The 14,973-nt window shown below is 39.4% G+C and overlaps 1 protein-coding gene across 8 annotated transcripts in view; it reads right to left on the reverse strand.

Annotated features, from left to right (window-relative positions):
* The window catches only part of LCORL (ligand dependent nuclear receptor corepressor like), a 62,839-nt gene that overhangs the window by 7,716 nt on the left and 40,150 nt on the right, over window positions 1-14,973 (reverse strand). For 3 of the 8 annotated variants that reach the window (XR_014551925.1, XR_014551926.1, XM_083629977.1), the window contains exon 7: window positions 7,983-12,712. The exons of 2 other annotated variants lie outside the window; for them this stretch is intronic. Coding sequence is in view for 4 of the 6 variants with exons in the window: in XM_083629977.1 (XP_083486103.1) it covers window positions 7,983-12,712 (4,730 nt within the window). In the remaining 2 variants the exon portion in view is untranslated. Of the gene's footprint in view, window positions 1-3,924; window positions 4,282-4,985; window positions 5,042-7,982; window positions 12,713-14,973 lie in introns of those variants that run through there. 3 more of the 8 variants (XM_083629976.1, XM_083629972.1, XM_083629978.1) reach the window with 2 other exon arrangements.

The following is a 14,973-nucleotide window of genomic DNA, read 5'->3' on the forward strand; positions in this document are numbered from 1 at the left end:
TTGATTGTTCCCTTTCCACTTGATTTTGTATGTAGCCTATTTAACCCCCCAAAAACGGGTTTCAGTGTTAACAGAAATTATGTAGTTTTAGTATTTCATCTTAATATACAACCAGTGTTTGTTTTAGGATCTCATCTTAAGTAAATTCCAATATTTCACACTCAAAGCTAATGTATTTGAAATAAGGCCAATAGCTTCTATCTTTTCCTACAGCTGTAGAAAAATAACTGGCATTGAAACTTTTGAAAATGATTTTTGTCCCCAGTTCAGCAATGCATTCCGGGGCAGATTCAAGCCCCCAGCTAACAAAAAAACAGAATGAGAAAAAAAATAAAAATAGAATGAGATGAAAAGAGAAACAGTAGACAAGGCAAATAATCCAGTTAGGGATGCCTGTAGCTTTCTTTTGCAAGTCTTATCTAAAACTTTGCATATGAGCTGGGATTCTAATGCATGTTACATTAACAATGTGACAAGCAACCATGCTTATATTTAAACCAGGTTTTATATATATATATATATATTTTAGGAGGAGCAGGGAATTACCATTGCCTCCTCCCCACCCCAATCATGATCTTGGTAACCCCCTCTCCCCCTCGTGGTAAATAGCATTTGGAAAAACCTGTTACTGGAACAAATGGTGCTCTCCAGCTCTGCCCCCTCCAGAGAGGCACCATGTTAAGGGGTGCAGTGAGAAGGAAAACCTAGCTCCTCTCCAGGAGTGTCAGCAGCAGTGCTTTCAGGTGGCAGACATTTGGGTGCGGATCGTGTCCATTTTAGTTGACTATACTTGCTGCAGCCATTTTGTACATAAACCCTATTAATAATAAACCCTGATTTTGGTGGCATTCAAGGTCAAACTGTAAAGCAGCAGCGCATTTCGAAGTACCTATTGCTATTTTATTTTTAACGTCTTATAAACAGGTTTGCAGAAGACTAGATTTGCTGATATTGTACTCATCAGCAATTTATCAGTATTTGCTGGTATTTTTTAAAGACTAAGCTATAGTGTTTTGCATTGCCACTCTACTGTTTTTATGTGTTACTTCTTTCTAAAAGAAATAAAAACGAATGAACAACTATAGCAATGTTTTCGTTAAAGGACAGTAACCCCACCCCCAACCCTAATTAATTGATTAATCAACCAATCTGCACAATTAACATTTTGGTCTCAGATTAAGCATTGACCTATCACCTTCTGATCACAAAATGAAGTGCAAGTCGTTCTGCTTCTCTAATTCACACTAGAGGATGGTGGCAGAAAGCAGTTAAACATAATAGGAAAAGGTGCCTAGTGGAAGTCCACACCCAAAGCAGCACTGGTTACTTGGGCAATTGGCAGGTGCAGGTGTCAGGTCTGCCGGCATAAAATGTGTGATATTTCATAGCAGATAAACTCCAGATTAGGGCTGGGCGATAAATGGTTTTCAATCTCGCAATATATCACCAGCTAAACATCGCAATATATCACGATACCTCAAACTAGGAAGGAACTACCATATTGGCCTGAATATCAGCCACAATTTTCCAATTGTGAAAAGTTACGAGTGTGGCTTATATTCGCAACCTTACGGTATCACTGCTGAAACAGCTGGCCATGAGGGCCATCGGGGGTGCAGGACAACAGCGCCTGTTGCACCCATTCTGACTGCCTCTCCCAAGCCACCATAAGGAAGGGAGGGAGGCTACTGGCAATGCGGCGCGGCTCCCCCCCCCCCCAGTAGCAGCCCGGGAGCACGGGGCAAAGGCACATAGCCTCCCCGCCGCTCCCAAGCCTCCCCTGGCACCAGCCTGGGGAGGTAGTGCCAGGAGGCGGTAGTATCGGGAAGCAGGTGCGCAGCGTGCTTGGAACCAACTGCCAGCACTGGCCGCCCCCAGTTCTGGGCAGTAGTGCCAGGAGATGGACCGCACCCACAAATAAGCCTTGAATTTTTGATTTGCAGGTACATCTTTTATTCTGGCCAATATCTGACCCAATATTCTGGGTCTAAAACTGATAAATGATGATAGTGAATACAAATAATCTGGGACTGCCAGCAGGCCTACAAGGCAGCCCAAACGGCAGCAGCCTGGCAATGGCAGAAGCACTGGCAGCCTGGGCACAATAATCAGCCTGCGACGCATCATCATGGCAGTGGTGGCAGGAAACGGTGGCAGAAGCCACGAGGACTTGCAGGCCACCACTTATTGTGCTGCCACCATGAGGCCTTGCAGGTTGTCGCCGCTACTGTCAACACGTACTGTGGTCAGGGCAAGCTGTTTCTGCCACTGTTGTTTCTGCCTCCCAGCAGGCCTGCTGGCAGTCCCAGATTACCGTATTTTTCGCCCTATAGGATGCACTTTTCCCCCTCCAAAAATGAAGGGGAAATGTGTGTGCGTCCTATGGGGCGAATGCAGGCTTTTGCTGAAGCCTGGAGAGCGAGAGGGGTCGGTGCACACCGACCCCTCTCGCTCTCCAGGCTTCAGGAGAGCTGCAGCGCCAGCCCCACAAGGTCGGGGGACAGCGGGGAGGCGGAACGCCGCCATCCTGCTGTCTCCCGATGTGGTTTGGAGGCTGACGGCAGGGAGACGTGTGCTTCTCCCCGCCGCCAGCCCCGCAAGCTCCGGGGACAGCGGGGAGGCGCAGCATGTCTTCCCACTGTCCCCGGACCTGGTCTGCAGGCGGGCGGCGGGGAGAAGAGCGCTTCTCCCTGCTGCTGGCCCCACAAGTGCCTGGGGGGGGGTGGAAATAAATTTTTTTCCTTTATTTCCCCCCAAAAAAACTTGGTGCGTCCTATGGGCCGGTGCGTCCTATGGGGCGAAAAATACGGTATTTGTATTCACTATGACTTCTCGCCGTACTTTCGATTGTCCTGAATACCACCATTTGGTAGCCAAGCCCAAAACCAAAAGTCCGGTTGGGATCCATCTCTGCTTGCCTGCTGATGAAACTGAGTGTGTGGTGATTGATAATATTGTCATTTATCCATTTTAGACCCTTAAGTAGTAGCAGTTGCCAGGACATTGTCCTGTTTGCCTCTGTGTAGTTCCTTCCTTATTTCTGACATTGTGGTAGACTGCAATATTTAGCTGGTGATAACATTGCAGTATTTAGCTGCAATGAGCTACCAGGTATCGCCTAACCCTTACACACATTGTGATTCGTGATATATTGCCAGCTCAAATATTATGAAACAATTATCAAGATGTGAATTTCAAACCGGTGTTGGACGATATATTGATATATCACCCAGCCCTACTCCAGATATCTTGTAGGAGATGGGATGTCAGGGAAGAGGCTAAAACTTGTTCTATTTGCTAGAGATTAAGGGAGCAGACTGGTAAATGGTAAAACGGGGAGACTGGTAAAAACAAAGTTGAAAAGCACCTTCAAGTGTTAACTCTTTCCAAAACAACTGCTCAAAACTGCAAGAATAGAAGCTCACATAGATCAGGAACGGTAGCATCAAATCCTGGAGGATGTCAGTGTGGTTAGTGAGCAGAATCAAGGAAGCTATTACAGAAGCCTTCCTTCGGAAGATGGAAGCCTTGCCCATAGGAAGGCAAAAAAGGAACACAAACACTGGCAAGAGAAATGCAGGCAAACAAGAGAGCCGAAATAAGAATTTGAGCAGCATATTGCTAAAAACATTAAGAAAATGTAGTTAACTAACATCAGAACTAGGAAACCAGCCACAAAAGTGGTTGGACTGCTGGATAACAAGGGAGTGAAAGGGGCACCGAAAGAAGAAAAGGAGACTGCAGAGAGACTGAATTGATTCTTTGTTTACGTCTTCACTGTGGAAGATGTACAACAGCACCAGGTCCAAACTGGTATGTTCACAAAGATAGTGTGCAAAGCTAAGGCTGAGATCTATTTGCATCTACGAAGGGTGGTATACAAATTTAATAAAAATAATAAAATTAAAATAAAGCAAATAGTGGCAATGAGAGGAAGTTCTAGATCTTATTGGCCCATTAAAAATTAACCATTCACCAGGTGCAAATGTTATCCCTCCTGAGTCTTTTCAAGAACTCAAATGTTATTATTGCTGGTCTACTAAGAAAACTATGCAACTTGTCCCTAAAATCAGCTCCATACCTGAAGACTGGAAAACGGCCAAATGTAACATACATTTTTAAAAGAGATCCAGGAAAGAAGATGTCATTTAGCATGTGGACAGGGACAATACCATACAGACTATGAACTTTGACTTTGAATACTCTTTTGATAGTTCCTCCTCAAAGACTCCTTTGTGACCCCAATGTGACAAGTGGGCAAGTTGTCGGATGAAACAGTAGCTGGATAAAGAACAGGAAGCAAAAGAGTAGGAATAAATGTTCAGTTCTCAAATTGGAGAGAGAAGTTGGGTTCCCCCAGGAGCTATAGTAAAGGTAAAGGGACCCCTGACCATTAGGACCAGTCGTGGCCGACTCTGGGGTTGCGGCGCTCATCTTGCTTTATTGGCCAAGGGAGCCAGCGTACAGCTTCCGGGTCATGTGGCCAGCATGACTAAGCCACTTCTGGCGAACCAGAGCAGTGCACGGAAACGCCGTTTACCTTCCCGCCAGAGCGATACCTATTTATCTACTTGCACTATGACGTGCTTTCGAACTGCTAGGTTGGCAGGAGCAGGGACCGAGCAACGGGAGCTCACCCCGTCGTGGGGATTCAAACTGCTAACCTTCTGATCGGCAAGTCCTAGGCTCTGTGGTTTAACCCACAGCGCCACCCGGACCCAGATTATCTAGTTAGGTGAGATGATGACATTTTCTGAAAACACCAAATTATTTTGGGTGGTAAAGATGAAAGGGGATTTCCAAGCTCCAAAAAGATCTATCCAAACAGAGTGAATGGGCATTAATACGGCAAAGGCAATTCATTGTCAATAAGTTGAACATGATGCACATCGACAAGATCTGAACTGAGAAACAGCTCTTGGGGGTGTGGTGAAATAAAACTGCTAACAATGTCATTTCTTTAAACAAATCAATGGTGCACTCACCTTCAAAATACTGGATATAGTTCTGGCAGCTGTATCTCTAAAAGAATATTGTAGAGCTGGAAAAGGTGCAGAAAAGGGCACCCAAAATAATGGGGCTGGAACAAACACTTCTATGAGGAAAGGTTATTTACATTTGGCCCTTTCTATTTTTAATAAGGCGAGTAAAGGATAACGAGAAGGGCTTTATAGCTTTCTTTATACATGGGGTGAAGAAAATAGATAATACTGGAACATGGGGTCATCAAATGAAGCAGAATGGCAATTCAGAGGTCATTGAGGTCAATGAAAATTACTTTTAAGTAAAAAATATAGAGGCTTGTATTGTTAATTCCTTATAAAAAACAGACATTAATTGCATAGCAGCAATAAACTGTTCAAAAATAAAGGTGCCCTGAAAAATATTTGCACCGAAACACTCCCCTTTCCTAAAAGTACCACTGCATGAAACAGTTGGTGAAAATTTGATACTAGAACTTTGGCACTGCAATACAGATACTTTAAGTTGTATTACTGAAGTTTCACATTAATGCCATTGTACATCTATGTCATTCTCCCATTCTGCCCATTGATTAATATGTTCAGAGGAGGCCTTGTTAACTATGCCACTGCCTACAGACCTTCATTTGTGGAAACTTGGAGGAGGGTCTTCTCTATGTGACCTCTCAGTCTGTGGAATAAGTTCCCCACCGAGATATGGCTTCTGGAGAGCTTTTGCCAGCTGTTAAAGCCTATATAATTACTCACATTTCCCTGCGCCTCTGATGCAAGTTCAATGATTCCTGGTCTTGGTAATTGTAATATGGGGTTTTATTGAATATTTAATTGTTTCAGAATTGTTGTTTGGTTCTGAATTTGTTTTATTATTCACCAATTCGGTACTTTAAAAATAATAATACCAGAAAGAACATGAATATTCTAAATACATGACTATGTACTTAAAGTAAGGCATTTTCTTGCGGTCATTAGAAGAGGACACGCGGAATCTAATTATGTGCCTAAAATTAATACCACCAGAGCTTTGGATTACAAACGGAGGCAGATTTGACATGATGTCTGCTCTGGTTACAGCACTGTCCAGTGATCAATGGTTTGTTTCCTTTACATGCTAGTAAGTATGGAAAACCATGAACAACAGAGAAAGAACAAAAACAACACAACAGAAGTCTCAAGTGAAATAATGAAAGACTATGAAAAAGTTATCAGCTTCTTTTTCTTAAAAGGATATCACAAAGCTATGCCTGAAAAAGTAAGCAGAATTTTGTTGCCGCTGCCAATTTTAACACACCTGTGCTTTCTATGTAATTTGGATTTCCACCCCACCACAAGAATATATATATCTAAAGTTGCCAGATTACAACATAAGGTCTTGCCGGCCCCTTTACATGCAAAGTATGTGGCTACAATATCGTTTTGCCTCATTCCTGGTGCCTTCATTTTCCCCATAGCTGCTGTAATAGGTAAAGAGGATGGGCGTTGAGGGGCAGAAATTGCAGCAGTCCTGTTTTAGGATTTAAATAAACAGGCAAGATTTGGGGGGGTTGCAATCTGGCAAACTCTAGCCTACCAAGAAAACTGGCAGCCACGAGAGAGCTCTTTATACATACATTAATATAAAAATGGGCAGCTCATTTTATAACAATAACTTCATGCTATAGACAGTTCATTTATCTAACCCGTCTCCACCAGTGTGGTTCAAAGTGATTGCAAAAGGACACATTCAAGATAGAGTCCTCAAGAAATCAAAATATGCACGTTATCCCTCCACCGCCCCCCCACCCAGTATGTTTATATAGGCTTGGAAATAATACAGATAAATGAAAAAGGACATAAGCTAAGCAATTAAACATTTTAGCCTCTTCCCCAATTTAGCACAATTCTGAATTTTTAAATATAATTTGGTTGTGTCTCCCCTCCCTGCAATTTACAATTTGTCATTCTGAATAACTGGAAACTAGCCCCCCCAATTAGTCAAGATTTAAATTTTATCTTCCTTTTGTTTCTTATATACCCATGTTAAATGTTATTTTTAATTACACATCCAACCTTCTTTTCTAATTATGCCTTTATAATGAAAAGATTTCAGCTCTGTACTGTTAGTTCTCTGTCTGAATTCAGATTCCTTAGACTATTACACCAAGTAGTACTTGGTGTGTGCCCTGCTTTTTCCAAGAATGGACATGCATAGCTGCTAAAGTGGTCAGCAGTCTATTTTCATAATACTGGGCTCTATCAGAGTATGGAGGGGATATAGTTGTATCCCAGTGGATGCTTTTCCCATAGTATCTGTGTAAGGAAGTCTCATTGCTGCACATACATCAAGCTTCCTGGTTCAGGAAGACTGTGTGCTTTAAACTTTATTGAAAGGAAGCAGAATTTAGTATATGCCTAACTTCTTCAAGACTGTGCTCAAAATGCTTTAAAACATCCAACGTGAAAATTGCAGAGGGTCTTGGAAGACCACTTAATGATTTTCCTGCCTGTTGTAGCATTTCAAATGCAGTGTGTCAGATGTTGTATGGTTAGTAATTGCATTAGTAATGCTTCTTATATTACTTATATATTGTATTTTTATTATATTCCACAGAATTCAAATTGCAACGCAGTAAGAATACAATTGAAGAAATAAAAGAAGCAATTAACACAATTATAAATCAGTATATTTAAGGTGACAGATAGGCCATCTCCCATCCTTCAACCACAAATCCACAGACAGAACGCGGACCACCTCAATGAAGCTTGTAATCTGCAGACCAGTTTGGGAATTCCTGCTTGAAAATACTGTACTCTCAAAGCAAATGGGAAATTCAATTTTATACAGCAAAACATTAAGCAATGCTAAACACTTTTAGCATTGCATCGTTTAAAATGGTAGATTCCTGACTTTTGTAAAAATAATAAGAATGCTCTTCTGTACTGAGCATTCTCATTTGTCTCATTTTAATGGAAAGTTAATACAGATTTTGTATAGGGGTGAGGGGGAGATGAAATAAAACTTACCCAGTTGGTACTTTGAGTAACAACTTGATACTTGGCCAGTGCTGCATAATTGCCTCGTATTCCTTTCTCTGATATTCAGGTTGGTGAGTTTGTACTGTGTCCTCCTCCTCTTGCTTGTTTTCTTAGGGACCTCAGCAGGTCCATCTTCAAAAGTGACACGCTTGCTTGGTTTCTTGCAGTCTTGCTCAATATGCAGGTCTTTAACCAAGCTGAAATTCTTAGCTTCCTCAGCATCCTTTTCACATCTGTCAGACGTTCTCTGCTTAGCAGAATGGGACCTTAAAGTACAGTGCCTTTTCCCCTGAAAGTAGCCGCGACTGGCACTACGATCTACAGACTCCGGAGTGCAAACAACAGTGCTACTGAAAGAATGCTGCTCTTCAGCCGGGTTGATTTTCTTCAAAAATATTCTACAATCCTTAAAGGTTTTGTCTTTCCAGTCATCTTCACCAAAGGCATGTGATTTCCCGATATTTTTTTGGTTGTGATCTACGGATTGTGCGCTTGGTCTACAATTATTTGTCAAGCCAGGCTTTGTGCTGAGGTCAGTCAATTGTGTTTTCTGTTGATAAAATGCACCTGTGATTTCATTTCCAGTTGAAGTGCTACTCTGAGAGTCTACAAGAATTGCGGGCGATTTAGTGTCTACCGTACCATTCTCATGGCTTGTGCTCATTTTGTTGTTAATTTCCTGACTTGTGTTAGCAAAACACTGGCTTTGGCAGAAGAATCGCAAATGCTGCTTTTTCGATTTCCAGTCACTTGTTCCATGATTATACAGCTTTTTCACTTGTCTCCACCGATCATGCTGTAAATTCTCAAATTTGGTTCTCCTTAATTTAGCTAAAGTGAAGTTACGTTTCCTCTTTAAGACTCGAGACCTGACTATTTTATGTAGGATTTGTATCTTTCCCGCTGATTTTGATGGCGTGGATAGTGCAAATTTTTTTAAGTGCTTTCTCAAAGGACTAGTATTACAATCGCATTGTCTTGTTCCAATTTTAAATTGCCGGGTACTGATTACTTCAACAGGATTGCGAGCGTTCGCTTTTCTCACTAATGCCAGTGACTGTGTTTCCGTAGTTTGCATAAACCATGTGCACAGTTCATCTATATTACACTTTTTCTGGAAAAGCATTTTTATAGGAGAGTTTTCAAGCTGTAACATGCAGGAGTCCAAAGGCTTTGATACTTTAATGCTATAGTCTTGTTCAATATGACACCGCTCATCATAGAGACATTTTTCAAATTCTTCTCCGTTCACGTGCAACCAAGTATTTGTTATCTGTTCATATCTACTATTTAGTTCTTTTAACAAGGAATCATTAGAAATGGAAGGATCCCACCATCTGAGGGAAGAATTTGATGAAATGGTGGGATCTGATGACATTTCATTAACAAATCTAAACTTATTATTCTCTGAACTTTTTTTTGCTTTTTCTGGGGCCTTATTTCCTGAGGTATCTTTGGGTGCCATGTTTGAATGTTTTATTTTTTGATTCTTAGCATTTTTCAAACAGAGCTTATAGGATTTGTGTAGAAAGGCACGTCTACAAGACAGTGAGTTAGAGGATGCTAAGGACTGTAAAAAAGGCAGTGATGGTCTTCTATCTCTAAGAGATTGTCTCAAAGGGATTTCAGGTTTACTTGGCGCTATTGTAATAATTTCATCCGAAAAATCCTTACTTTTATCATTCCAATAGCTTTTTGAAACATCCAATTTATTGCATTGTTGATCAACCTTCTTAGGAGACCCACGTTTTTCTAACACGGTCTCCTGTTCTAAAGGAGGCAGGCAGCTGTTAATACTCACTATTCTTTCCTGAGATGAAATCTGGTTAACAGTCACTGATATGCCAGATATTTTTACTTTTGCTGGTCTACCAGGTTTTCTAATTATATTTAAAGGCTTCTGTTTTGGTCTTACGATATTGCTGCAATAGGATGGTAGCACTGGGCTGCTCTCTAAAGGCCTAACATACTCATAGCCAGATGCAGAGGTCTTGCGTTCAGTCGAGTTTTGCATACTTCTGTTTTTTGGCAAACTATGCCTTGTTTCTGAGTTCTGCTTCACTTGATCAGATTCACATACAACATGATTGTGAGGACTTGGTACCAAACTGACTACATTTAGGCTACTTTCAGAAACACACCTCTTAGTCCTTCGTGACCTCCCAAAGACAACTGTCACAGTAATGTTCTTGTTAATATTATTGTCCTCTAGAACTTCTGCATTGGAGCTCACGCTTTTTTCCCTAGCACTGATGGAATCGCTTATATTATTGGCATTTTCAGCATCTACCTTAGGCTTTGGCGGTCGACCAATTGGACGCTTAATCTGCTTCACAACTTGAGGACCTAATTTTTTGGGTCGGCCCGGTTTTCTTTTCAGAGAGGATCCATTGCCACTTTGTTCTACAGGATCTTCATTTGGCTTATGCTCACCCATGTTTGTTTCATGAGCAATTACTGTAGGAAAAACAGAATTTACTTCCTTTTTAGGACTGTTTTCAAGAGAGACAGTTTTACCAGGATCCGCAGCTTCCAATTGTTTTTCTGCCAGCACACTTGTTTTCCGCTGAAGAGAATAAAGGTCAATGTTTAATTTAGCGGAATCATTTACAGAGGTTAGTGTGTATTTCACTCCTTCGCTACTATTAATCTCTGAAAGGAACATAAGTTTTATAGGACTAGTGTAATTTAGTGCTGGAGAATTATCTCCCACATCAGAACTTGATTGCAAGTCCTCATTATGGTAAGTCAACGTATCTGAATTGAATGCTGATGATTTCAAAAGGCTTTTATATCCTTCATCAGACACTTTTTCTTCTTTTGTTGGCAGACATTCCTGTTTGCTATTATTGCTACATGGAGCATGAGCTTGTGACAGTACATATTGTCCCGAACTTCCACTTTCACTCATGCTAATAAGAAGGCCATTTTTAGCATTATTGTTGGCTTCATACTTGTGCGTATCTTTCAGTTTGCTGGATATTTTATAACTATTAAACAATGGCTTTTTAGTCTTTTGAGCCATATTTATTGTATCTTCCAAACGCTCTACAACAACGTGTAGATTTGTGTTTCGTACAATCTTATTTATATCTTCGTTGCTGCACGTTTGGGCCTGTAAATCTTTCAGCATTTTTTCTCTTTCCATGCAGTTAGGTTTTTTCCCGTTTGAGGATTTTTGAAATAAAAAATTGTTTGTCACATACACAGAGCACCACATAGGAGGAATTACATTATGTTTGGTCCTGTCCAACATCCTATCATCATCTCCCTTCACAGAGACTGGATCCATATGTAGTTCACAATTTCCATGTATTTTAGCCAAGCTGCTTTGGGATGCTGTAGAAGTATTTTCTGAAAATGCTACTAAGCCAGAATTGGTCTCTGAATTGTTCAGAAGTAGTTCTACTGTCTCTTCTTGACCTATTGGCAAAGACTTTGATTTAATGGGAGAAAATAGCTGATATTTATTTTCATTAATTTGTAAAGAATGATCTTTTGATGTGCTATGATTTTCATTTTTGTTTGGCGATAGTTTGTAATTTTTTTTCACATTTCTCTTTGAATTTGCCTTTTTCCTTATGAAGGTTTCATCCAGACTGGCTATCTCTCTCTTAATTTGCAATGATTGTCTTTTAAACAGTGATGAATCGGGGGAATTATGCAGTGCAAATAAGGTTTCTTGCCGTTTGCGAAATCGTGTTTGGATAATTTTATTTTCTGCTTCTTTGTCATGCTGGCTCAACAACTCCATAAAATTATAATCATTTGCCTTAGCATCATGTAAGAGAGAGGTTATGAAGCTCTGTAATTTAATATCAGATTCTGTTCTCCCATCACTCTTAGATAATTTTGCAAGATTTGCTGTATCAGTAGTTTCGATTGATTTTAATTTCTCATTAATTCGATCCATTAAGTCCTGAAAGGCGGCAGCATTTTCAACTTTTTCAAGCTTATCAGAATTTATAAGGCTAGTTTCTTGATTTGCACTTAGAAAAGTCTTATCCACGTTACCGGCCACTTCTGCAATGCATAATTTATTTTTCGGTTCACACACAGAACAACTTCTTTCAGCTCGCGACAGGGAAGGAGGCTGATTACGATTCATTTCAAGTCTATTTAGAGATCCTTCAACTGATTCCTCCAAATAATCATATTCATCAGCTTCCACAGGTGATAATGTAGGTGGCGAAGGGCTGTGGCCTCTGCTAGCTTTGTTAATCTTTTGCCCTGCTGAAATGAGATTTGTACAAAGTGCTGTTCTTGCCGCGTGGCTCTTAGACTCCTTTAACTGTTTGAGGCAGCACCTAGGAGGACTAGAAGGCACAGGATTCCCTTTGTTTACCACTGTGTTAACATATCCAACGGTCACAGACTGGCACGACAAACGATCTAAGTCTTTCACAGAGACTGACAGAGGTGGCAAACAAGTATTTGGTCTTTGATTTTGTAAACAGCACCTTTTCATTTGCATGTTGCCATCACAACTGCAGACTGGAATGTGCACATCATCTTCAGATGCTTCTGAATGTATAGTTTGCGGCAGTTGGCAACTGCCAACAGAATCAATACATGATTCTTGGATTAAAAATTTCAACATAGCTAAAATCTGATGCCCATGATAAGAGCATAAGGATTCCAAAACCTTGCTTAGAGCAGAATTTCCTCTTTCCAATTTAGATGTTTCCTCTGATTTTGAATCATCTGTTGCACTTGAACTGAAAACGAAAAGCAGATCAAAACAAAAAGGAAATTGCAGTTAAATATGGCACAATATGACTGAAGATTAATTCTGATAAGGTACCAAAACTCTTATTTCAAAAGTTACACTTCCACTGAGGTTCTGCATATACATTGTATGGAACACATACAACATTAATGAATCTGCTAACATTATGTGATACAACAGTAAGAAAAACTCAAGCTTGGCTAATAAATTATTTTTTAGTCAGATAGATTCTCCAATATAAAATATGCAACTGCAGCTTCCATAAAATAGTCTAACCACAGAAATAATAAGCCTTCATTTACTCCAGTGAGATAATATTTTAATTTAAACAATAGTCACGATATGGTTGTCATCCTAATCACATTTTAACTATAAGTAAATTACATTTAAATCAATAGGACTCTGGGCTGCTTCACACATGGCCAATTTCTAATACAAATATCATGTCTTAATAGCAAATTTCATGAGTTCTAAAAGTACATTTTGTGCTACAAAAGCACAAAGTGCAGGAAAAAAACCCTCAGTTGGTTGATGGTTTCCCCTAGTAGTACATGGAGCAAAACATACACATTTGAATCTATCAGACATGACTGTATATTTGTTTTTATTTTGATTATATATTTTGTGGTTTTATATTTTGATTTTGTTCTGTGAACCGCCCTGAGACCTCTGGGTATAGGGTGGTATATAAATTCCATAAATAATAATATATTCAAGATGTAATGAGCTTCTTACAAGAATGTCATATTTCCATACAGGAAATTAGCCATTTGGTAAGCAACCCTTACTCTGGAAAAAATGTGTTCTGGAAGTAAAACACTAATATTAAATTTCATTTGACGCTTATTTAGGTTAAGTTACCAGTTAAATGAGAAATGTAGTATTTCCTTTTTTATCTTGAATTTAAGAAATCAGTATTATTCAAAAAAGCTTTACTTGGGCCAGACTATTTCCAATCTCTTTCTAAACAGTCAGCAGTCTGCTAAACATAAAAAAATAAATAAAATAAAATTGAATGGATACTGTGTAAAAATGCTGGCTTTTCTTTTAAAATCTGCACTGCATATATGAATTTGGACCCTGTGTTGCTTTAGTTCACTCAAAACTTTACACGAATGGTTTTCCTCATTCCTTTCAAGGGCAGAGTCAACTCTTACTCTTTTAGAACTATGTTGTCCTTCATTTAAATAAATGGGAAAGCCCTTATGGGTGCCCACAACATGACAACTGTGTGTAGTGGGTACCATTTTTAAAGTCACTATACAACTGAGTCAATTAAAAGGAATCAAGTGCACATATATTTCAATTTATAGGACAAGTCTATCTATGGAAATCAATGTAGTTTTTATAGTTTAGAGTAAATCTATATGGATCTAAATAGATCTTCAACTAAAATAACCAGTTAAATATTTTCTCTAACTACATAATATTTAAAACTGTTACTACTTACCTAATCATTAATTCAAACTGAAAAGCTAACAGCTCATAGCAGAAAGTAAATACAGATTTAAGAACAACATTCCTCAATCATTAACATCTATTAATATTTTTTAAAGTACTGATTAAGAGAAGTTAACTTATATTAATATAATTCTGTTTCAGAAAAGTATGTATATTCAAACATATCACCAAACTCTGAACATGACACTAGCTGTCCATTTTTGTTTTCTAAAATCTAATGTTTATAGCTTTAACCTTATAGAATGTTTTTTTAAGATATCTTATCAGATCACATGTAGCATTAATATTGCTATTGATTCAGAAGTTGTAAAGCATAGTCTTGCTCTTGTCTAAAAATAATATAGAATTTCTCTAGATTTACACAATTCCAGTCCGTTACCAGATTAAAAGCTCCAATTTTACATGTCAAGTGTTCCTAGGTTACCAAGAGTATAGAGTATTCTTTTGATGGCTCAGGTAGCTCTGAATAGCAGTTGTGAAGTGGGCCCAAAGAAAGGAAGACCCAAAGCCCAGTGATAGAGAACATGCCTAGAAGCGTACATAAAATACAATATTTTATGTCTTTAGCTAAAATAACTGAGGCTATAGGGCTGGGAAAGACCTCTATTTGAGACTTTGGAAAACCACTGCTGGACAGGTTATGCAATGGTGGCCTAAAATGACCAATAAGCTAAATATTTACAATCGAAGTTCATTTATGTTTATGTGCAACTGTAGTGCATCAATTATAGTGTTGGTCGTGCAAAGTGGGTTTGGTACCATTGACTTCATATCAAATAAGTGTGGCAC

The sequence above is a fragment of the Podarcis filfolensis genome (genome assembly GCF_964270895.1).
Source record: "Podarcis filfolensis genome assembly, chromosome: 9".
NCBI classification, from domain to species: domain Eukaryota; kingdom Metazoa; phylum Chordata; class Lepidosauria; order Squamata; family Lacertidae; genus Podarcis; species Podarcis filfolensis.